Here is a 24,827-nt window from a genome sequence, read left to right on the forward strand (position 1 = left end):
TTTACTTTGATGTGAAATTGATTGGATTGAATTTTGTTGTTGCTGTGTATTTACTTTGGGACTACGAAACGGTATTCCGGGAGATCCCCCTGCACTTTATTTTGGGACTACGGGACGGTATCCCGGGAGCTCCCCTGTATGTTTACTTTGGGACTACGGAATTACATTCCGGGAGATCCCCCTGCACTTTATGAGTTGGACAGCGGGACTGCACCCGGGAGATCCACTGGACATGATATTTATATTTGGGGACTACAGGACGGTATCCTGGGAGATCCCCGGTTGTTATCTCGGAGCTGAATTATGTTCTTTCACTGTGTTTTGCTTGCCTTTATAATAGTTGTTGTGGTCCTTTATATCATGTTTTATTTAATAACACTGTCATTTCACACTGTTAAACCTGTATCTTATTTAACCTCAGTAGGGCCCTGACCTTCCTCGTCACCACCCAACCGGGGTTAGGCTTGACACTTACTGAGTACCGCTGTGGTGTACTCATGCCCTTTCTGCGCATGTTTTTCATGTGCAGATCTAGGTACTTCTACCCAGGCGTATCACCCTTGAGGCAGGGAGCATTTCTGAGACTTCGAGGTACATCTGCCACGTCCGCAGACCGAAGAGTCTCCTTCTTTACTCTATCTGTAGTGTTAGCCCTTCTATCGTACTATTGATGTAGACGTTTCTGGAGATTAGAGCACTTTACTGTATTCCTCTTAGCTTGTGTTCCCGAGAGTTTTCGGGTTTTGGGTTAGCAATGTAGGATGTTGTGATGTGGAGTTGTATATGCCGAGCAGCATTTTATATACTGTTTCTCCTTTAAATTGTTAAGTTTTGTTTATTATTCCGCAATCTAGTTTTGTTTCCGCAGTGTTAGGCTTACCTAGTTGTAGATACTAGGCGCCATCACGACATGTTCACGGTGGGTGAACTGGGGTCGTGACAGATAATTCCAGCTGAGTGACTATCTGTGTGCAATAAGAATAGTTGAGTGACTTTCCTGTTACAAACAAAAGAAAAGTAACTTTAGTCCATAATTTTGGATAATTGGGCAATCATCCGAGTAATTGACTCAATGATGATTTTTAAGGCAAACTTTTCAAGAACCGACTAATTATGCTAGGGAAATTTCGAATTCTGGTTGATACTATATCAGATCTAACATGCAGCAATGCTCAAACAGTTTGGTAAGTTTTTGCGTATGTATGCTAATATTATCCTTTTAACCATAAAAACTGCACGGGAGTAATATGCAGACTTCTCCATAGTCGATAGTCGATACTCATCAGTATACCCACTATCATTTTTTATAGGTGGAATACATAGGCAACCCCTTAAACTTGGCAATAGTTTTCACTTGGGCACTTGAACTAAAGATAGTATCTACTGAACACTTGAAGTGAAAGACAAAAACTTTTGCAGCTCCAAACAAACAAAAATGCATGTATATCACTCTCTCCTAACGTGGCATGTAAGACTAATAAGAAGAGAACACTCAAAAGCTAAAATTGAAAAAAATAAGAAACGAAAAAAAAACGGTGATCAAAGACCCCTGCTTCTTTTCTGTTAAACCTATTCTTCCCCATTTTCAGTAAACCGTTCTCCCATTAATAACCTTGATTAGAAATTTGAGTATACCAATGATACAAATTTAAGAATGAAAGAGAAATATTTGAAACCAATAGCGTTTTGTAAAGGAAATTGATCATTATTAGGACCTTATAAGAGCAAACACACAAAGCTCAAATTTTCAGAGAGAACTCATCTTCTTTTAAATCTAATACCAGTGATGTTTCGCATTGAAATATTTGATATACTTTTTTTGCAGTGAAGGTGGTGGGCGGGTTATTTGAGAGTTAAGACTGAAGATTTTTGTAAGCGGAATCCATGGCAATATAAATAATAGTAGAGACTGAATAGTGATCGAAGTGAACTTATTTGGTGAAAGAGTGGACTTCGGTTTGGGCTCGGGGTTCGGGTGGTGCCGTGGTGGCGATGGTGGAGTAGGGGAGGAGTTGGGCGGAGATGAATAGCGGAAGATGGAAGTAACTCGGTGGTGCCATTTTCTATTTAAAAAATATTTTTGGTGTTGATTGTAAATTTTGTCACTGGAATTGAATTTAAAAGGTAGAGCTAGTTGGCCGGTGGTGGAACTGTGACTACGGTGACAGAAATGGTGGCAATGGAAAAGAGGAAGAAGGATATTGGAGAAAAAATAAAACAGAAATTCCTCACACGATTCAACAGTGGTGTGTTACACACGCTGTGCCATATCAGCAGTGTGTGTCTATTTGATACAATTTGCTTGACTTCAAGTGTTCGATAGGAACTATCCTTTGTTTAGGTGTCTAAGTGAGAAATATTGCCAAGTTTAGGGGTCCACCTGTGTATTCTACTTTTTTATACAATGATAAATTGTGCATATCTCAACCAGATATTTCATAAATATTAGGTAACTCTTCACGTTAATTCTTTTTCATCTCTTGCCTCCTTTTTATATGTTGGGTGATATTTAGCTTAATGTATATATATTTATATGCATATCGCCTAACATTTTTCTCGTGTTTTGTAGATTTCGAATGTGAAATGTATTGATATATACTAATTCGTGGTATTTTTATGTGTAGGAACTATCCTGAGGCAATATGGGGCGAAATGTGCGAGATTAGAGCCACAAAGGTGCAAAATTAAAAACTATCCGTTTGTATCACCACAGGTAGCGTGGGGCACTACATATGGCCCAATTTCCAGAACCTCAAAAATCCCAGCGCCAGGGCTAGCGCCCCACGCTACCCTGGGCACAAGAAAGTATTCGGCTTCGTTGGGGACAAGGTTATTTCGACCCAAGAGGCCCCCAACTCGTATAAAAACAAGTCTAAACCTATTTTGAGGGGAGAGACGCCACTTTGAGAGGAAAATATTCACAAGGAACACTCGGGAGCAAGGATTCTTAGTTTTTCTTTCTTTTCCCTCCCTTTAACTCATAGTTTATTAGTTCTAGAGTTTTGGGTGCTACATGAACATTGTAGTTTGAAGCTTGAATTATTCTTATTATTTTATCATATTGGTTTATTTATTCAATCTTGCGCTTAATTATTTGATTGCTTGATCACCAATTAAATATTATCTATGAATCTAGGACTGAAAACGGAAGAGGGAATTTTAGATTGCATATAAGATTGAGTAGAGTAAGATCTTGAACTCGAGCATCGAGAACAAATTTGTGGTTAGGATATGTATATACCTAATCACCTTGCTTGGTTATTATAAGGGAATTATTAATGCGTTCTTGGTAATCCTAATTCCATAGGAATATAGGCGTTAGGTTAGCTTGAATAGGCGAGTAATAATTCGAGAAAGTACTACGAGTAATATTAACCGTGTCAACCAATAAACTAGATAAATCAATTAGACAATTTAAGTGGAAGACTCAACGGGATAGTTAGCCGACACATAACTCTAGAATATCACCTCTCATTAAATTCGTGTCTAATTTCTTCATCTTGTTATCTTTAATCTCTTACTTTATTACTTTAGATTAATTGTAGTTGAATTATCACCTTTTAGAAAATCATTCGAATAGATTAAATGTGTTAGTTTAATTTAGTAAATAGTTAATCACAAGTCCCTTTGGGTAAAATATCTGGACTTACAATCTCATATTACTTGTCGACCACGTATATTTGCATGTGCGTTTGGGAGCAACAAGTTTTTGGCGCAGTTGCCGAGGACTTAGGAATCAACTATTTTACTAGATTAGATTTTTACTTTTTGTTGTTCAATTTTTTATTTTTAGCTTAGTTTAATATTTTACTATCTTTGTTGATATGGCATCTTGGAATGAGAATTGGTTGAATATTGATTATTCTTACTTTGGTGATCCTTGTCCATATTGTGGAGGACCACACTTGTGGAAAAATTGTGAATCTCAATCTTATGGGTGAAATTTTTGTAATGTGTGTGGTCGTCAAGGTGGCCATTGGGATGGTTGTCTAATTCTTTTACCCTTCCCTGAGCCCTTATTATGATGTTTCTAATAATATTTATGAGTTTGATAGGAGCAATGAAGTGGAGGATGTGGAACGTGCTGCCAGTTTTATGGACATGGTGAGGCAAGTAGCCGATCAACAAGATGAAATTCACAAAAAACTACTTTAGTAATAAAAGTACTGCAGGCTAGAGTGGAAGAATTAATGGCCAATTTTCAAGAAGACCTCAACTCGATGAAGAGTGTGAATTTCCACAAGAAGATAACTATGAAGAAGCAGATATCGTGAGCCAATATTGGCAAGAGAAACAAGCTCAACTGGTAAAATTTTATGAGTTTCTCTGTGATGGTCTTTCAAATATGGCAGAACAACTAATAGAAGGATGAACTGCGCTCGGGAAAGAGATAGACCAATTTGGCTTAGATATCCATGACCTGCAAGCTAAATTGAATAAAAAGGTTGAGGCGTCTGATGCCCTACAACCGATTGTTGTGGGTACTTGCCAGCTTGTGGAGCGGAAGGAGGAATTCCAACTATTGGACCACAATATTATTTAATTATGCCAAGGTTGACGAAGTGTGCAAAAGTGAGTATGTCAAAAGTGAAGCGATTCAAGAGTTGGAGCGCACTTCTAACCATTTTTCAACATTGTTCTTGGTTGATGACATGAGAATTGATCCATTTGAGCCTATGTAGGAGTCAATGGATGAGGAACAAAGTGCATATATTCTGAAATTTGCCATGCCAAGAAGATAAAATGACATCCCACACTTAAAGGCCAAGAAGTGCAAGATGCGATACCTATTGCTTGGTTTCTTTATTTTTACACCACCGCCTCAAGAACGTAACAGAAAAATTGATGCAAAATTGGGCACGCAATTCATATCCTCAAGGTGGAGGAAAAAGTGATGGCGTCGTGCCGCGACGCCAAGCGCTTGTTGGGAGGCAACCCAATTTTCTTTTTTCTTTTTATTTCTGCTTAATTTTTTTTATTATTGTGTTATCTCTATAGTGTTGTTTTTGTTTTTGTAGGAGTGGGAGCACGGAATCAAGCTTATGGTACGACCACGGGATACACATGAATTCTTTGTGATGAGCGGTTTTTCTTGTTCCAGTTGTGTGGTGTCCCCAAATTATGTTCAAAGGCATACTTGAATGTGTGGACTATTCTATATTCACTCTTTTGTTTATTGGTGATATTGTAAACTTCTTTTGTTGGGTGAGTGCGCGAGTTGAGAGTGCTTAGTGGCAACGAGTCGGCTCTTGAGGTAGGGTGGTTACGGATAGGTTGTTTGAATTAATTGAATTGAAATTGTTATACTTGGACATGTTTGAAACGGGAAGATGTGAAATTTGTATGTTCATGTTTTATTGCCGGTATAGATCATATGTGTACGTTGTTGGGGTGTGGTTGCTAGTCCTATTGCTCGAGTACGAGCAAGAGTCTAAGTGTGGGGTGTTGATATTTAGCTTAAAGTACACATATTTATATGTATATCGCCTCACATTTTACTCTTGTTTCTTTGATTTCGAATGTGAAATGAATTGATTTATGCTAATTCGTGGTGTTTTTATGTGTGGGAATCATTTGGAGACAATATGGGGCGAAAGGTGTGAGATTATAGCCAAAAAGGAGAAAAATTGGAAAATGGCCATTTGTAGCGCCACAAGTCGCGTGGGGTGCGACCTATAGCCCAGTTTCCAGAACCTCAAAAATCCCAGCGACAGGGCTAGCGCCTCATGCTACCCTGGGCGCTGGCTGACGCGAAAGTATCCTACTTCCTCCGGGACAAGGTTATTTCAGCCCAAGAGGCTCCCAACTCATATAAAAGCAAGTCTAAACCTATTTTAAGGTAGGAGACGCCACTTTGAGAAGGAAATACACACATGGAACACTCGGGAGCAAGGATTCTCAGGTTTTCTTTCTCTTCCCTTCCTTTAATCTCATAGTTTATTAGTTCTAGAGTGATGTAAAAGAAGAATGTATGTTAAATTTTATTAATTTTGGCCAAGATAATATTTTAGAGCTCAAGTCCAAACATATGGACTTATTTTCAAGAAGAGCAAGAAGTCCAAGAAGCTCAAGATTGATTTCAAGAAGCCAAGATTCTTTCCTTCTTAAAATAGGATTTATTTTATTCCTTTTAGAATAAGGATTTTCCTTTTAGCAGGATTCTAGTTTCTTTTTCTTGTAGAATAAGGATTTTACTTTCCTTGTCTTTAGATAATTTATTTTCTTATTAGAATAAGAATTATAGTCATCAAAGAAGAGACCTAACCCTATATAAAGGGTTATCTTGCCTAGTAGAAAAAAGAATTCACGTTTTTGAGGCTTGTCCTAGTTTTACAATAGAGTATTTTTCTCTATTTTGTCTTCTTTATCCTTGTTTTTGGTTCCAAGCAAGGTGGTGATAGTCTTTATCTTGTTTTCAATTGTGTGTGGTGTTTTTTGATCACGTTAATTGATTCCAAGTAGTGACTTTAGGAAATTTTTAGTTCTTGATCATTCAAGAACATTCATTGAACCTTTACAGCATCAATATTTACTTGTTTTCAGCGAATAAATAGTCTTTCTTATAGTTCAGATTGTTATCCTTCACCTCATTTTTGAATCATTAGATTCTGAGTCCTAAAACTTGAGATACGTTGTTCTTGAATTGACCCACAAACCATATTTTCGTTTCAAGATCTTGATCCTTGTCGGTTGGTTCTTTGTTAAATCAAAGAATCGCATCAATTTGGTATCAGAGCTATAATCCATAGGTCCCAAGTTGACGAATTTATCATGGCCAAGATTCAACCAAGAGGAAGATTCTTGGTTCAAGAAGATGAAGAAACGAGACAACATGAATCTCTTTTCCACACTAGATGTACCTCCCATGAAAAAGTTTGTTCGTTGATCATTGATCGTAGGAGTCACATAAATATCATTTCTGAAGAGATGGTTTCTAAACTCGGGTTGTTAATCAAACCTCATCCATATCCTTATAGCATTGAAGTTGAAGATGATGATGATTTAGAGGTAACTCGTCAATGCCTAGTATCTTTTTCTATTGGTGAAATCTATAAAGACAAGATTTGGTTTGACGTAGTGAATATTGATGCTTGTCACATATTACTTGGAAGACCATGGGTATATAATAGGTATGCTAAATATGATGAAGACCTTAATACATATTCTTTTATAGAAGATGGAGATTATTTTAGTACCGTTAAATCCCGAAGAAATTGCTAAAAGTCTGAAGTTCATTGATGATTGTTTTTTGACCAAATTACAGATAATTGGTCCAATAAATAGAGAAAAGTCTTTGAATTTTGGTCCAATCAAGGAGAAGGAGCATGAAATGGATCAAAAAGTTAAGGATTTACCTCCGAAGTTTGATGATGACTCGTTGGAGCATCCCATATGTGAGCTTAACTTTTCACCTAATAGAGATAATCAACATAATATTAATTGATTGTTGATTTATCCTCCAAACGAGGCAGCATATTGCATGAATCTAGAAGTTCATGAAATTTTGCAAACACAAGAGGAAGGGTTGCTTAAAAATGAGTCCATAATAGAGGGTTTGAGTTCATATTTTGTTCCAGCTTTTTTCTTGCCCCGAAAGGATGATTATATTCAAGAATATGTAAGAGATCTCAACACAAATTCAATTAATGGTTATGATCTAGTTAAATATGAGAGTATTGTTGCTGATGAGTTCTCAAGAAGATATACTTCGATCTCCAAGCTTGATCCAAAGGTACTTGAATTTGATTCTTTTAAAGGTTTTTGCAGTATTAAATCGACTTTTTTGGGCATATCCCATAAGCACCACATTGACATGGAGAAGTTCAAGATTCCTAAAAATAAAAGAAAATAACTTATGATTATGGATTAGTGCTTGAAAATTTATTTAGGAGGATTTATTGCAGAAATATTGGTAGAAAGTTACTATTGAGAAAGTGGGATTTGGTTCGGCCATATGCTAAGCTTTGTTACAATAAGATGAAGCTCTTTGATAAGTTAGAAAAATACAACTTAGAGCCTGGTGAATATGAGTTCAATCAAATCATTGAAATTGCCATTTGTGGAGCCTTTAGACTCGAGGACGAGTCTTTCTCAACCAGGGGAGAATGATGTAAAAGAAGAATCTATGTTAAATTTTATTAATTTTGGCCAAGATAATATTTTAGAGCTCAAGTCCAAACATATGGACTTATTTTCAAGAAGCGCAAGAAGTCCAAGAAGCCAAGATTGTTTCCTTCTTAAAATAGGATTTATTTTATTCCTTTAGAATAAGGATTTTCCTTTTAGTAGGATTCTAATTTTTTTTCTTGTAGAATAGGGATTTTACTTTCCTTGTCTTTAGATATTTTATTTCCTTATTAGAATAGGAATTGTAGGCATCAAAGAAGAGACCTAAGCCAATATAACGGGTTCTCTTGCCTTGTAGAAAAAAGAATTCACGTTTTTGGGCTTGCTCTAGTTTTACAATAGAGTGTTTTTCTCTATTTTGTCTTCTTTATCCTTGTTTTTGGTTCCAAGCAAGGTGGTGATAGTCTTTATCTTGTTTTCAATTGCGTGTGGTATTTCTTTATCACGTAATTGATTCCGAGTGGTGACTTTAGGAATTTTTTAGTTCTTGATCATTCAAGAACATGTTTCTTGATCTAAATTCGTTCGTTTAATACCCTAGAATCAGAACTTTCATTGAAACTTTACAGCATCAATACTTACTTATTTTGAGCGAATAAATAGTCTTTCTTATAGTTCAGATTGTTATTTTTCACCTCATTTTTGAATCATCAGATTCCGAGTCCTAAAACTTGAGATTCGTTGTTTCTTGAAATCGACCCACAAGCCACGTTTTTGTTTCCAGATCTTGATCCTAGTCGGTTGATTCTTTGTTAACTCGAAGAATCACATCATAGAGTTTTGGGTGCTACATGAACGTTGTAATTTGAAGCTTTAATTATTCTTATTATTTTATTATATTGGTTTATTTTTTCAATCTTGCGCTTAATTATTTTATTGCTTGATCACCAATTAAATACTATCTACGAATCTAGGATTGAACTCGGGAGAGGGAATTTTAGATTGCATATAAGATTGAGTAGAGCAAGATCTTGAACTCGAGCATCGGGAACAAATTTGCGGTTAGGATAGAGATATACCTAATCACCTTGCTTGGTTATTATAGAGAAATTATTAATGTGTTCTTGTTAATCCTAATTTCATAGGAAGATAAGCGTTAGGTTAGCTTGAATATTGTGAGTAGTAATTTAGGAGAATACTACGAGTAATATTAACCATATCAACCAATAAACCAAATAAATTAATTAGACAATTTAGGTGGAAGACTCAACGGGATTGTTAGCCAACCCATAACTCTAGAATATCACCTCTCATTAAATTCTTGTCTAATTTCGCCAACTTGTTTTCTTTAATCTCTTAGTCTGCTACTTTAGATTAATTGTAGCTGAATTATCACCTTTTAGAAAATCACTTGAATAGATTAATTGTGTTAGTTTAATTTAGTAAATAGTTAATCACAAGTCCCTATGGGTACGATATCTGGACTTACAATCCTATATTACTTGTCGACCACGTATACTTGTGTGTGCGTTTGGGAGCAACATGAGGATCACCTCTTCCTTGTCGCTTTATATACTAGCATTCACGTCCTTAGTCTTACAGCTTGTTTGGATGGTTGTTACCTATTATATTGTATCGTATTATTACTTTAAATACGATGTTTGTTTTGATTGTTACTTAAATTTTATTGTATCCTATCGTTAAATCCGACGTTATAAAACGACGAAATGTGCCACTTTATGTAACAACCGATTTGGTATGGTCGCGTTGTTACCTTATCTTTTTCTCTCATCTCACTCTTCATTATTATTATATAATTTTATTTTATCATTTACCCTACCTTTTTATATACTATTTTATCCCGTATTATAATTTTTCTCTATAATATTGCAAGTTTATTGCTGGTGTGTGATATCATAAACAACGGCAAACGATACAAATTATCCAAACATTATATTCATCAAATGATACAATACAGTATAATATAATACAATACGATACATTATAAAACGATATGTAACAACCATCCATCCAAACAAGCTGTTAGTATACTTTCTTGTACATATATTGATAAAATGCCATGGGAAATTCTTAAACTACCCGAGAAAGTACAATCTTAAGTGGATGATGTACAACGTCTTCATGAGGTACCGATCCTACTGGATAACTGCCCCTTTATTTGTCCAATTCTACTTTCCACATCGAAGAAGTCATAAAATTGGACATCTGTGCTTTTTTTATTTTAAACTTGCTTATACAATGAAGCTTCACTTTTGGCTAGGGCAATAACAATTATTTAATTACATAATCTCAACTCTTTATTTTTTAATGTGTCTTACGAAAATTTCATCAACTTTTAGGGGAGTATAGTCTATACCTTGTTTATTTGTTAAAAAGTCAATTCTTCTTCCCTTCCAATTTTATAAAATATATACAAAAGATGTCTCAAATCTTCATTGCGATTTACGAACGTGGAACCAACTATCTCCAAGAGGAAATCTCCGTGAGGGATTTAGGCTTCCCTCTCTTTCTTTAACCTTTTTTTTTAAAAAAAAATTTGAATTGTTTGTTTTGGATAATGCATCTATAAGCAAAGTACTCCAGTTTTAATTGCATTTTTCATGTTTTATGATGATGAATTATTAAATACAATAAGAATTGTACAACAAATTACACTAAAAAGTACAACAAATTAGGAGGGAGACCCTTCGGGTAAATTGACTGTATCCCAAAACCGTCACAAGTGAACAAGTAAAGTATTAAATAGTTCAATCATACTTAGTTATAACTTTTCATATAGATGAAGTTTGCGTCGTGAATAAATCCTTACTAAAACATATATGTTAATTAAAATGAACTTCCCCTTCTAAAAACATATATTGATAAATTTACAACTTTTCATATAGAGTTAATTGTACTTATGTCCCATATACTGACAACGCATAGATTCTTTATACCAACCAGCTAAGTTGACATATAATAACATGTAACTCTTTATAATAATTCTGATGTGATTTTGCTTGGAATATAAAATAGTAACATGCTATAGCCGGTTAATTTGCACCGATAAATTAAAATTCTTGCGTTAATATAATAAAATCCTATATTTAAAACTACAAATCAGAAGGCTTAGTTTGTGCGTTGCTCCTTGCTTTATAATCAATGATTTTCTTATTCTGACATTTCAAAGATGAAATAGAAGTATATTCTCATTCTTCTTACCTTCTGTTGTTTGCTAATTCTTCTGGACTACATAGTTTACTGGCAGGGGGCTCTAAAATTCTTTCACTAAATATCTTGTGAACAATGGTAGCTGATTTTGCTTCATGCTCTTGCATTATTTGCATATCCTGAGTAGTAAAAACATAATGAAAATCCAAGCTCTATCCTCAACTATTGCCATTTTTCTTTCCTTGCTTGCAATTTTTCCTCACATTATTGCTAATCTTGAATCTGATAGACAAGCTCTACTTCAATTTGCAGCATCTGTACCACATGTTAGAAAACTCAACTGGAACTTTGCTTTACCAATATGCAAATCTTGGATTGGTATCACTTGCAACAAAGATGGAACCAGAGTTATTGCAATCCATTTGCCTGGTGTTGGACTTTTTGGACATATCCCAGCCAATAGTATAGGAAAACTAGATGCTCTCAAAGTTCTTAGCCTAAGAGCAAACAATCTTAATGGAAATGTTCCTTCTGATATCCTTTCAATCCCTTCTCTCCACTCCATCTACCTTCAACACAATAATTTCTCTGGTGATATTCCTATTTTTTTGTCACCTAAACTTGGTGTAATAGATCTCTCTTTTAACTCTTTTACTGGGGAAATACCCCCTTTAATCAAGAATTTGACTAGACTGTCTGTGTTGAACCTACAGTTCAATTCATTATCTGGAACAATTCCCAATCTTGATGCCTCAAGGTTAAGTCTTTTGAATTTGAGTCATAACATGCTAAATGGCTCGGTTCCATATTCCCTCAAGAAGTTTCCACTTTCTTCTTTTGTGGGAAACTCTAATTTATGTGGGACACCTCTCAATAGCTGTTATTCAAGTTCTGCACCACCTCCTGCAATCTATGAAGAACATAAAGGTACCAACTTTAAGAAACTTAGTACTGGGACTATCATTGAAATTGCAATAGGTGTCCCCTCTGTAATTTTTCTCCTGGTTTTACTGATCTCCTTCTGCTACTTGAATATGAAAGTTAGTAATAAAACAAGCATGGTTGAAGAGAAAATGGAAAATGAGGGAAGGAATGAGAAGTCAGAGGAGTTTGGAAATGGGGTTCAAGATTCTGAAAAGAACAAGTTGATGTTTTTTAAAGGGTGTTGTTACAACTTTGATCTGGAGGATTTGCTGAGTGCTTCTACTGATGTTCTTGGTAAAGGGAGTTATGGAACTGCTTACAGAGTTATCTTAGATGAGGTAACAATGGTAGTAGTGAAAAGGCTCAAGGAAGTGAGAGTTGCTAAAAAGGAGTTTGAACAGAATATGGAGATTGTGGGAAGGGTTAAAAGACACCCTAATATAGTGCCATTGCTTGCATATTATTACTCCAAAGATGAGAAACTTCTTGTTTATGAATACAAACCTGCTGGTAACTTGTCATCAGCCTTGCATGGTATATGTTGCTTCACTCTGATTAAAATTATAATTTCATCTTGAAGGAACACGTTAATCTAAACACATAAGATTAGTTCGTAAATCGTAAAATGAGAACATACTTGTTCTTCGTGACGCGGAAGCGAAAACTGATTGAATCGCGACTGGAATTACTGGTTGGAGGTGGTTGTCACGGTGTATTAGAGCAAACCCCAATCCCACAGTCTAAACCCTTGTTTGGATTGAGAGAGAGAGCGTGTGAAAAAATGCTGCTTAGAGTATATTTTAATGTACACACTAAGTGTACTTATATAGGGTTAACTAATAACTCTATTGGGTCTTAAAGCACCCCTTATGGGTGGACCCAATTTTCCTACACATTCCAATACATTCTTCACATTTTTTCAAGAGTTTAAGTTCTGTGCACTGATAATTTAAAGAATTTTCACGGGTAAAGTTGCTGCCATGTGACCAGGAGGTCACGGGTTCGAGCCGTGGAAACAACTTCTTGCAAAAATACAGGATAAGGCTACGTACGATAAACCCTTGTGGTCCGGCCCTTCCCCGAACCCTGCGCATAGCGGGAGCTTAGTGTACCGGACTGCCTTTTTATATATTATCATTTTTCTTTGTGTTGAAGAATATTGCTTAAAGTCATAACTTGCTGCAGATAAATAATGATTCCTTTTTTGGGTTTTATTCTTACATGATATTGGCTATAACAGGTAAAAGAGCTAATGGAAGAACTCCACTAGATTGGGACACCAGATTGAAGATCTCTTTAGGAGCAGCTAAAGGAATTGCACATATCCACTCTGAAGGTGGATTGATGTTTATTCATGGAAACATCAAGTCATCCAATATACTTCTTACAAAGGAGCTAGATGGTTGCATTTCTGATTTTGGTTTAACCACTCTAACGAATTACGTATCCATCAAGTATAAGGGTGCTGGTTACCGCGCTCCAGAAGTGATTGAAACGCGAAAAGGCACACAAAAATCTGATGTTTACAGCTTTGGAGTATTGCTTCTTGAGTTGCTCACTAGAAAATCCCCTCTTCCAATGTCAGGGCACGATTACATAGTCGATTTGCCCAAGTGGGTTCGGTCTGTTGTTAGAGAGGAATGGACAGCTGAAGTTTTCGATGTAGAGCTGATGAAGTGCCAGAATACTCAAGAAGAGATGGTCCAGATGCTTCAGATTGCACTTTCATGTGCAACAAAGGTGCCTGATATGAGGCCTACAATGGATGAAGTGATTAGAATGATTGAAGAAATTATGCTACCAGAATGAATCATAAGTATCGGAAATTTAGTGCCTAGTTTGTCTAGATGAAACTCCAATTGTGATTTCTGGTATTTTGTAGAATTTGATCAGCTCAACATAATGGAAAATGTGTTGTTTCTTCCATCTCTAGGAACATGTACATCAACTACGGCGGAACTTCGGGATCAATATATTCTACGTAGGTAAATAACAAAACAAAATATCGACTATATGTCACTTTCTTTACGAATAAAAAAAGTTTATTATGATAAATGAGGTGTGAACTTTTTTTGTTTTTCACCCAAGTAAACTTTACAAATAGTATAATGGAGAGACATTAGCCGACGACCAACACACAGATTTTTCTAATTTCTCAAATTTTTGACTTCTTTCATATTTTTTCCATTTGTGTGCTATATTTACAAATACAAAAGGCACTTCTTCAGTTCTCTTAATTTCACCTCTTCTCTTTCCTTCTATTTCTCCTACAGTATTCAGGCTTTTTTATGCCTTGTTTGGTTGTGTGTTGTACTTGTTCTCTGCTTTACTTTATTGAATGACTACGTGTACACAATGACAATGTTTAGGTTAATGATACTTTATTTGTGCATAACGGGCTATCCTTAAAATTGCTGATATACTTGATTTAGCCGTAGTCACACTTATTATTATGAATACTCATCTGCCTAATATTCTTGTGATATGCCTTAAACTGTTGTATGACTACTTAAACTTTACTATCTTGGTTAGAGATTACGGCTAAGCGTTTGATGCTTTATTCGGACGTGATGGTTATTGAATGATGAATTACATGTTGAAGCTGTAGTCATACGTTATACATACGCATTTATCATGTTTAGAGATCATCTCATGAGTACTTGCATACATCCCTGCATCTTTAATTATCATTTCCTAGTATATTTTATTGATTATCTTTGAGGCATATGCATACATCATTGGAAATGGAGATCTTAACACAGAATGATTTTATTAAGGCACACTAGAACATTATGAGCAAGTTTATGTTGAGATAAATGTCGTGACACGGGATTTTTGCCGTGCGAATTGTTATGATATTGATATTGATGTGATACAATGGGTTCCCATGATGATAGGTTCCTGTATCTATGCTTGGATATGGTACCGTCCCTCCAGAGTCATGTAATTACCCGTATTACTTTCGGCCCTATAAGCGTAGGCACTAGATTAATGCTTGGTATTGGACACATAGATTGTGTCAGGCATATGGATGATGTGCTAGGTGTGTGTCTCCATACATATCTACATATCATATTCATGCATATCATCTACATGTGTTAAGTGACGCATTTCATACATTCATGAGATTCATTGTTAGCGTTGGGTACATGGATCTTGTACCGAGTAATGATGACTGATGGTGACTTGTATTGGATACATGGATTTGTACCGAATAAGAGTGAAAAAAGCATATAAATGTAAATGTTGAGTCTTTATTATTCATGACATTTTAGACTCACGTAGAAGTAGAAGAATAAATGCAAATTGGTAATTGATATGGAATTTAGACCTTTATCATGTATAGACACTCTATGTTCATGTAGAGGATTCGAGTTAATGTTACTTGGTGCATATACCCTTTGTATGTGAATTTGGTGTATTTGTATATGCATTTATCTATTTAATTTGAAAAGCATACTTACTACTTTTTTCTTTGCTTGTGCACATTTATTATTGATGCGTGTTGTTCCTTGGGTATTTCTTGGTTTCTTTCTATTATTGTATATGCTTATGAGCTGCACTTGTTATATAAAGTGAGTATTTTTTTTACTAAACCTCGTCACTACTTCGTTGAGGTTAGTCTTGATACATACTGAGTACATGGGGTCGGTTGTACTAATACTACACTTCTGCACCTTACGTGCAAATTTTTGAGCTTCGTGATTGTGGTGTTCGGGGATGAGCATTGAAGATATTGGCCTTCTAGTCATTATTTGCCATTTGTTCGTGGTAGCCTAGTATTATGTATTTTTGTTTATGTATATTCAAACAGATATTGTACTTTTTTGTAGCAGTATTGTAAATCTAAATCGTAGTTTCTCATGACTTCTACTACTAGTTCTTGAGAACAATAGTACTAATTTTCACATTCTTATTTTACTATTTAATTAATGATTTCATTTCAGACTGCGTTTTTATAATAGTTGGCTTACATAATGGGTTAGGTTAGGTACCATCACGACCTGGTGGAATTTGGATCTTGACAAGTTGGTATCAGAACTCCAGGTTCATATGTTCTACGAGTCATGAACAAATGTCTAGTAAAGTCTTGCAGATCGGTATGATGACGTCCATACTTATCTTCGAGAGGCTACAGGACATCTAAAAACTTCTCTTTATTTCTTTCCTTATGGTGTGATTTTGTTTCATCTTGAAGTTTAAATCTTCAGTTTCTTTCTATTTATTCATAAGGGATGTTGAAAACCCAATATCAGTTGGGCACCGGTGGCTTCTGACGATGCTACAGATATGGTATGAGATACTTTCTTATGATGTGAGGGTAGGACAGCCTAAAAGACTTGTGGCCATATTTAGACCGCAACTTTGGATTGGGGACTTAGTTATGTGAGCATGTGATTTTGGACTCAACTATCCGTAAGTATCCCTAGACATGAGATTAATGGCTCAGTGAGCAATGTGGTAGCTAGTTTTCGCTGTTGGTTGCTCTAAGTTAGAATTTGATTATTTTTGGACTATGTTATTGGAAAGTGAAATTTGAGGATTTGTGGGGAGATTTGTGGTTGGAATTGAATGATTTTGGTATGGTTAGACTCGTAATGAATGAGTGTTCAGGATTTATAAATTTTGTCGGATTCCAAGGTGCGAGCCCGGGGTTGACTTTTTGACTTGAGTTAAAGATCTTAGCTTTATTTTTTGGGATCACTTCCTATAGCTTTTATTGATAGTATTATGTTATTTTGGCTAGATTCGAGCCTTTCGGAGGCTGATACATGCGGGAAGGGCTTGTTAGCGGAGTGATTTAGTTTGCTTGAGGTAAGTATCTTATCTAAACTTAGTTGAGGCACTAGTTGCCTGAATTATTTGTGATATCTACGTGCTATGGGTGCATACATGTGTAGGGTTTGAGCCCATGTGCTAACACCGGGGTATTTATCCATGCTTGGGTTGTGCTTAGACTATGATATGCCTAGAATTGATCGTTAAGCTTTAAGCCATGATGTTTCTCATATTTGTAATATTGTTGTGAACTATTTGAGCCATGTTTGAGGTTACATAGAGGCTTAATCCATGAATGAACTTGATAATTGTTATCTATGTGATGAAATAGCCAGTTTGAGCTATGATAGCACACTATGCACATGCCTACACTTTAGCATGTCACTTATACCAGTCCAGGAGCATGAGATTTGTTATTCATTCATCATATACATGTGTATATTTTCTTCTACGTGATATGATTTAGACTAGATGCATGTGACCACGTCGAGCGGATTGTGTTGTTATGCATTTTACCAGGCCGGCCGGAGCATGTGACCACGTCAGTCGGATTATGTTGTTATGCCTGTGATCACGCCGTGCGGATTATGTTGTTATGTGTGTGACCACGCCAAGCGAATTAATCTGTTATGCATATGATCACGCCGGGCGAATTATGATATTGAGCATGTGACCACCCCGGTCTGGTAGCAAGTTGAATTAGCCGTGCTTACGTGTGGATATGGATCCATCCCCCTAGGGTCACCCTCTGATGTTTCTCTCTTGATTATGTACAGGCGGATATTGAGGAAAATTGGTCAGTGGTTTGGTACGGATATGGAAAGGTTGAAGAAATCTGGCCGGTGTTTGTTTGGATTTTGCATTTCATCTTTACTTGCAATTTTCGTGGTTAATTACCTGAGTTAGCTGCATATCATCTCTATATGCTGAACATTGACTGAATAGAGTATTGAGTAACTGTACACATACACACACAGTGTTAGGACCGAAAAAAGTCAAGTGTCAGCGGAATCTAGTAAAGCAAACCTTCAACGACGATAAATCAGACAACAAAAGAGAAATCTACCAAAAGAGACACAAATATTTAACGTGGTTCGGTCAACTGACCTACGTCCACGACGGAGATGAGCAATCCACTATAATAAAAAGAGCGTACAAAATATCGAGAGAACAACCTCATGAAGAGGCAAACACAAGTGACACACTAACACTTGTCCCGTAAAGTTCTTCCCCTAAACAAGACTCTCAAGCCCCCTATGGCTACATTGTGGATGCTACTGAATAAGAAGGAAGGATCCTCAATTTGTAGAAGCCAAACCTTTTCCTACAAGAAAAAGGGACTAGCCAAATATGGAAGAATTATATTTTCCTTCTAGGAAAAGGAAAACCAAATTATGGTAAATATGTTGTCCTTTCATTCATGAGATAGGAAAACCAATTATGGTAAGAAAATCTGGACAAACACCTAACACACAGATGCTTCTTCCTGTGCTTTATGACTTGATTTCATTATTGTTCTATATTTGTTAAAATGATGAAACTGTACAGTTTATAGCTAGTATCATTTATAACCCGTGCTTCTTTTACCTTGCCGAGGTTAGTCACGATACTTATTGAGTACATTGGGTCGGTTATACTCATACTACACTCTGCACTTAATTGTGCAGATCTAGGTATGGGGACCAGTTATCAGCAGTAGGCTTGCTTGTTGGACTATCTTCGAGAGGCGAGGTAGAACTGCATCTTTGGTCGCAATTTTGACTTGTCTTTTCTTTACATATTGTTGTTATAGTTCAGACAGTGTTATTGTTCAATTTTAGATTTATATTCCGTTGTAGAGCTCATGACCAGTGTCTATTTGTGGCTAGTTATGTTGTTCGTCGAGGAGGAGGGGGAACTAAATAATGGCCCATGCAAGTCTTAAACCTTCGACCTTCGTGTTATTAGCACGACCTCTAACCAACTGAGCTAATGGGCTTTGGATGTATAAAGGGTTAATATAATAAGCATCTCCTACAGCATTATTGTAGTTTTACCGTTACCGGATAAAATAGGTCATTTACTATGTGTGTAGATAACAGAATCCATGCTTGCTATATTTTGTCTTTAAAATGACCTGATATTGTCAATTTTTAACACTGACCATATATATAAGTTATATCATTAGGAATATAGTCTAATAGCCCAATTGGCCAAGCTGCAAAAATCAGCTTATTTTGAGAAGTGCTTTTTTTCAAAAGTGCTTTTCTCAAAAGTACTTTTGGTGAGAAGCAGTTTGTGTTTGGCTAATTAGTTTGAAAAGCACTTCTGAGCAGCAATTAGTGTTTGACAAGGTTTAAAAAACTGCTTCTAAGTGTATTTTTCTCAAAAGTGCTTCTCAAAAAAGTGCTTTTGAGAAATTTTATTTTGGGTGAGACTCACCCAACTATTAGTTGTATGAGGCTACCTTCTACATTTGACAAGTGTAATTGTGGGCCCATTTAGTGACATAGACTAATAGATAAAGAAAAAAGGTGAATTAATGAAATGTGGGCCACAACTAAAGGATTAGATATAAATAAAAATATAAGTAAATTGTACTATGTACTCCTAGGTAAAAGCCACGGTCTCCATTTGAATTGAATTGAAGAGTTTGAGCCTTTCGTTTTTTCCACTTGAAACAACTCCCAAAACAAAAAAATCCTTAAACACTATTCCTCATGGAGTCATGGGTATTAATCTAAAAACCATTCTGAATTACTTAGTTATTCAAATAAGCTACAGTAATAATTATTTGACTTTACTTTGTAACTAAAATGCTTAACTAGAGCAAAAATTTGATATAATTAAGAAAATAATTGTTGATTTCCAAGTATACATCCAAGTTCTTACCACGCCTTCAACTTCAAGTTGCGAAATATATTTTGGTAACAACACATATACTAGCTCGGTTAAAATTATCTCTTTGAATTGTAATTATGCTAGTTTACCCAAAATATTATTTTTATGTAAACTGAATTTCATTAAAGAACGGCACAATCTTAGAATAATTTATTCAGGCACATGGCCTTAAGGAAATATGCATGAAAATTCGAATTGCGAAAACTAAAAACTAAAATTTATTAAGAAAACCCAAAAGGAAACAATAAACAAATAGAGAAGCAATTTGTATACTAATTTCGACCCTCTATAATCAATAGAAATGGCTGGCTTTAGCCTTCACGAGTTTTACATGGAGAAAATATTTTAATTAGGGTAAAAAATTAAATTATTTGGGCAAATCTCAAATGCTTTTAAGCAAAAAAGTAATAAGTTGAAATGACCAAATTATAAATTTTAGCTTGTTTTAAGTTATTTTAGCTTAAAAGCATTTGACTCAAAATTACTTTTTAAATTTATCAAACACTAAAATAAGCCATAAAGTGCTTTAAGTTGAATTGATAAGCTTTTAAGTCAATTCAAATATCCTCTTAGTGATAAAAATTTATATTAATCTTATTTTAATTTTATAGTAAACAATATTTTGATAATGACATGTTAAACATGGTAGTAAATGAATCAATATGCAAAAGTACTCAATGCTAGTGACCACATTTTTGTATTTCTGTACCAAATGAGGAGAATTTTATTAACAAATTATGTATATTATATTTTATATTTATATCAACGAACAACTTCTAAAGGCTCATTTTTAAAGCGTTGGTAACTTAAGATGATTTTGAAAAGATACAAACTTTTAGAATGAAAACGAAGAAGACATATATATACAAAAATATAAATATTACGTTTGGTGGTGAGCAAATTATGGTAATTAAAGAGGGAAATGGCTTTCACGTTTTCCTTCCATTTCTCTGGTACAATATCTATTTAGCTACATGTTTATGGAATACTCCATATGAGTGGGAGTGGGATCCACATCGATAACAAAATTACTTTTTCTTCTTTGTTTATTCAAATTAAACCAATATCAGAAAATGGGCCCCACAACTACACTTGGCAAATGAAGAAAGTAACCTCATACAACTATTGTTGGGTGAGTCTCACCCAAAATAAAATTTCTCAGTGCTTTTGGAGAGAAGCTACTTTTTTCTGCTTCTCCAAAACCGATTCTGCTTCTCCTCAAAAGCACTTTTTTTCCTTCCAAAAGCTTGGCCAAACACCTCAATTTTTGGCCAAAAGTGCTTTTGGCCAAAAAAAAAAGCACTTTTGGCCAAAAAGAAGCTTGGCCAAACAGGCTATAAGACAAATTTAGTAGCTGAAATCACCTTTACACTATTATTTGATACAGTTTGGTAACTAATGTTTGTGGTTAGGTGAAAATGCAGTAAATATAGTACTCCTAGTACATTTAACTTGAGCACTTTCTTGGAATATGACTTAACTACACATGTTTATCATTGTATATATCCCAGTAATAACCACATTGACACTTCAGAGTCGCCATATGCTGCAATATTTATTGTCTTTCAGTTGTCCAATTCAATACTTAGGGACTAGAGAATAAATCCCACAGTATACTATGTACATGTTGGATATGAGACTATCTCAATCACTGCACCCAAGTGAAGAAGCAGCCTTAATAATCAAGCCAAATAGCAGGAATGGAGCAGAGAAGAAAGGACTGTGATCACTTTCCAAAGTGTACACATTCTGTGGAGGCCATTTTTTGATCATAGCATCTTGCTGCTCTGGCTTCACAACTCGATCATACGCTGTTCTAATGTATATTCGAGGCACTTCCTCTGCGCCTTCCCCTTCTTTAAATTGAGCACTTTTTAATGCTTGTATCGGTCCAGGACGCAATAACATAGCTGCTAATGTTGAATCCTACAATAACAACAATTACATCTTAATCCCAAACTAGTCCGAAAATTGTTGAATCCAAAAAATCGGGACAATCAATGGATAGATGACAGTATAAAATATTAATGTGAAAAGTCATATATACATATATATATACCTCTAGTGGGCTCATCTGGTAAATGATTTTGCGTTGTAAACTTCTCTTAATGACTGCACTGCTTGGAGGTTGTTCGGGTCCTAATCCAAACCCCATATCATATACATCAATTGGTTCACCAAACTCTGATAAATCTGGGATGCCCTGTTTATAACAAGATTTTAAGGCGTTAATCAATGCATATATATGACTTGTTAGGTGAAAATTAGGCCTTCGTAATTGCTACAACAAGAGGAAAAAATAAAAGCAACATTAATCGTTCAACGTCATAAGGTAGACTAAGAAGGATTTGAAGATTTATCGCCTTTATCTTCTGCGCGTCCAAATATTTATGGCTTTTATACATATGGAAATATCAACAACTACTTCCATCTCAAAAAGAAAGAAAACAAAAATTAAAAGCAATTGGGGTGTTAACTAAGAATTTAAAAAATAAAAGAAGACTTTTGATATTCCCTCCAGTCCACAATAAGTGACCAATTTGCTTTTTTATTTTGGTCAAAAATAAGTGTCCATTTATATATTTATCAAGAAAAAATTCAATTTGTTTTTCCAAAATTACCCTTATCTACGTATTCCTAAAAAGTCATTTACTCCTCACATTTGAGGAGAGAAGTAAGTACTACTATAAGTACGGTGCAACATTTAATGAAGGGTAGTTTAGTCACACTAATTATTTTTGTCTAGAATTTAGTAATTCCTTAATGAGTGTATCAAAAGCAAATTGGTCACTTATTGTGGACCGGAGGGAGTACAAACGTATATGTAGTTGGACCTAATACTAGGAGTTTATAAATACAAAAATATATCATTATTTTGGTATGGACCAAAAAATAGTGTTAAACAAATTGGGATAGATGAAGTAACTTTCGATGTAGATTCAACATTAATTCCTCAAAGTGTTTAAAAAGAAATTTACATATTGAAAAGCTGTATAAATTAGTTTGAAATAAATTATAATTAAAGAAACGAGTGTCCAACTGAGAAGGCCTAGACAATTATAGTATTCTGAAATATGAACGATTGCCTAACATTAGGAGGCAAACATAGCAACTTATAGGGGTAAAAAGTTGAATGAATTTTATAGCTTTAAAATATGAAGAAAACCTGCCGGCTGCCAGGGTCAGTTATAAGATACCAGAGTTGCTATTTACCAATGTGTATAGTCAATCGTTGCGAACAACGTCATCAATAATAGGACATCACCAAAGAGCTCTTGCAGGCAGGAAAGGCCAACGCTTATAGCTAGAAGAAGAGAGAATAATGCCACAACCCCAAATTAAAGCCTAAATATGAGTGTGAGAAAAGAGACAAATAGACAATAAATTTTAGTACGATAGCCTGCATCTTATACAACAAAAATATTTTGACTGCAACTCCCTATGCTCTCACTCTCTGCTTTATTATTCACTCTTCAAGACAATATGGGTCTTCTAGCTCAGAAAATGACCCCACCTATGAGTTAATTTTTCAGGTGACTTGATGCAAAAATAATTTTTTGCACTGTCAGAGTTAATTTTATAGATATATTGAGACGAGTTTAATGATATCGGACACATGTTCCATTTATGATCAATTAAGGCGAGAAGCTATATATGCTTACATCTTTAACGTCTTGTTCAGTCACAAATCCAGTTCTTAACATGGTCGCTGCTACATACACTGCCAGCCTTACTTTCTTTGGGAATTTATGAGTTGCATCCGTGACACTCAGTCCTCCAGCGCTGTGTCCTACCAGAATTACCTATTTTTACCACAGTACAGATAAATCATCATGTCCTTCAGTCACTAGAATTGCAACACAAATTATAGAAATATGCATGTAAGTAAATACTCTGGTGCAGTAAACTATCACTATATATATACTGCTTTACATTTCTGCAAGAGGTTGTTTAAGGGCGGAGAACGGACCTGTTCATTTTCAGGCAAAGATGACAAGAAATCTATGAGAGGCTCATTGTAATCATCGAAGGAAAGAACAGTTGTGGGATCAGCAGGATGAATTCCAGCACCTTTAAGGTCAAGACATGTCACTTTATAGCCGGAAATCTCCATAAGAGACTTGATTTTGTACCAACACCAGCCTCCTCCACTAATTCCATGGACTAAAACAAAGTGGATTTGTGATAACTCCTCTTTTTCTTGCAATTTCGTCTTCTCTGTTTCTACAAAGTACTCTTCTCCCATCTCCGATTTGAGGAAGATCTAAGGTTGTTTAGGCTATATATAGTACTTTGCCTCTCCTTGTTACTCTAATTTCAAAGTGGAGGAAGATTCTAACTTATAGTTGGGACATTGTTTTGCTCTTTGTCAACATGTAGTTGGGATAGTCTGCAACGTCATGATATAAGACATTACACTTGTAACAGTCGCCGGTTGTACGACTATTATTATTAGATAATTTCAAGGTTGGAGGAAGATAACCCTCTAATATTTTATAATTTAATTTTTTTTTTTTTTTTTACATTATAAAGTTAAATTAAAAATCAAAATGCTATGGTGTGAAATTTATACAATAATTTTCTAATAGAGAAATTGTCATCAAGATGTTATCTAAAATAAAATGAATAGGCACTTGAGATTATGGAAGAGTGGAGTTTGTTTTTTCATCGGATGCACCCAAAGGGACGAAGAGTGGAATTGTTGCTTAAATAAATACGATGTATCCAAGGTTTATCGGTAAAATTTGAGATTATGTTGCTAAAATTTAGAACCAAAAGAAACAACGTCGCAGGACAGACACCTTCGCTAATGGAGATTTGTCAGTTTATTTAGTATCGAGAATTTGGGGCATGTTTTGCTTCTTGTTTCAACTAATTCATTTTCATAAATCAGGTTTGTCGGCCTTTTGACATTGATTTGTTTATTCCTTAAGCTCTGATTTTGAGGATTTGGTTTATCGATTATGATCATATTGCAACCCATACACATATTCTAACTTTGTGCT

General features: G+C 35.3%; 2 protein-coding genes across 2 annotated transcripts; one reads left to right on the forward strand and one right to left on the reverse strand.

The window, feature by feature from the left end:
* Window positions 11,155-14,088, forward strand: LOC109225715 (probable inactive receptor kinase At5g58300). The gene is made up of 2 exons (XM_019390479.1): window positions 11,155-12,696; window positions 13,403-14,088. Exons 1-2 carry the CDS (start codon window positions 11,394-11,396, stop codon window positions 13,969-13,971), a joined length of 1,872 nt encoding a protein of 623 aa, XP_019246024.1. The 5' UTR covers window positions 11,155-11,393; the 3' UTR covers window positions 13,972-14,088.
* LOC109225716 (methylesterase 17-like) lies at window positions 21,264-24,281 on the reverse strand. Its single transcript, XM_019390480.1, has 4 exons — window positions 23,792-24,281; window positions 23,484-23,624; window positions 21,881-22,024; window positions 21,264-21,747 (listed from the first exon to the last, which is right to left on the reverse strand). Exons 1-4 carry the CDS (start codon window positions 24,065-24,067, stop codon window positions 21,466-21,468), a joined length of 843 nt encoding a protein of 280 aa, XP_019246025.1. The 5' UTR covers window positions 24,068-24,281; the 3' UTR covers window positions 21,264-21,465.

Source organism: Nicotiana attenuata, chromosome 5 (genome assembly GCF_001879085.1).
Source record: "Nicotiana attenuata strain UT chromosome 5, NIATTr2, whole genome shotgun sequence".
NCBI classification, from domain to species: Eukaryota; Viridiplantae; Streptophyta; class Magnoliopsida; order Solanales; family Solanaceae; genus Nicotiana; species Nicotiana attenuata.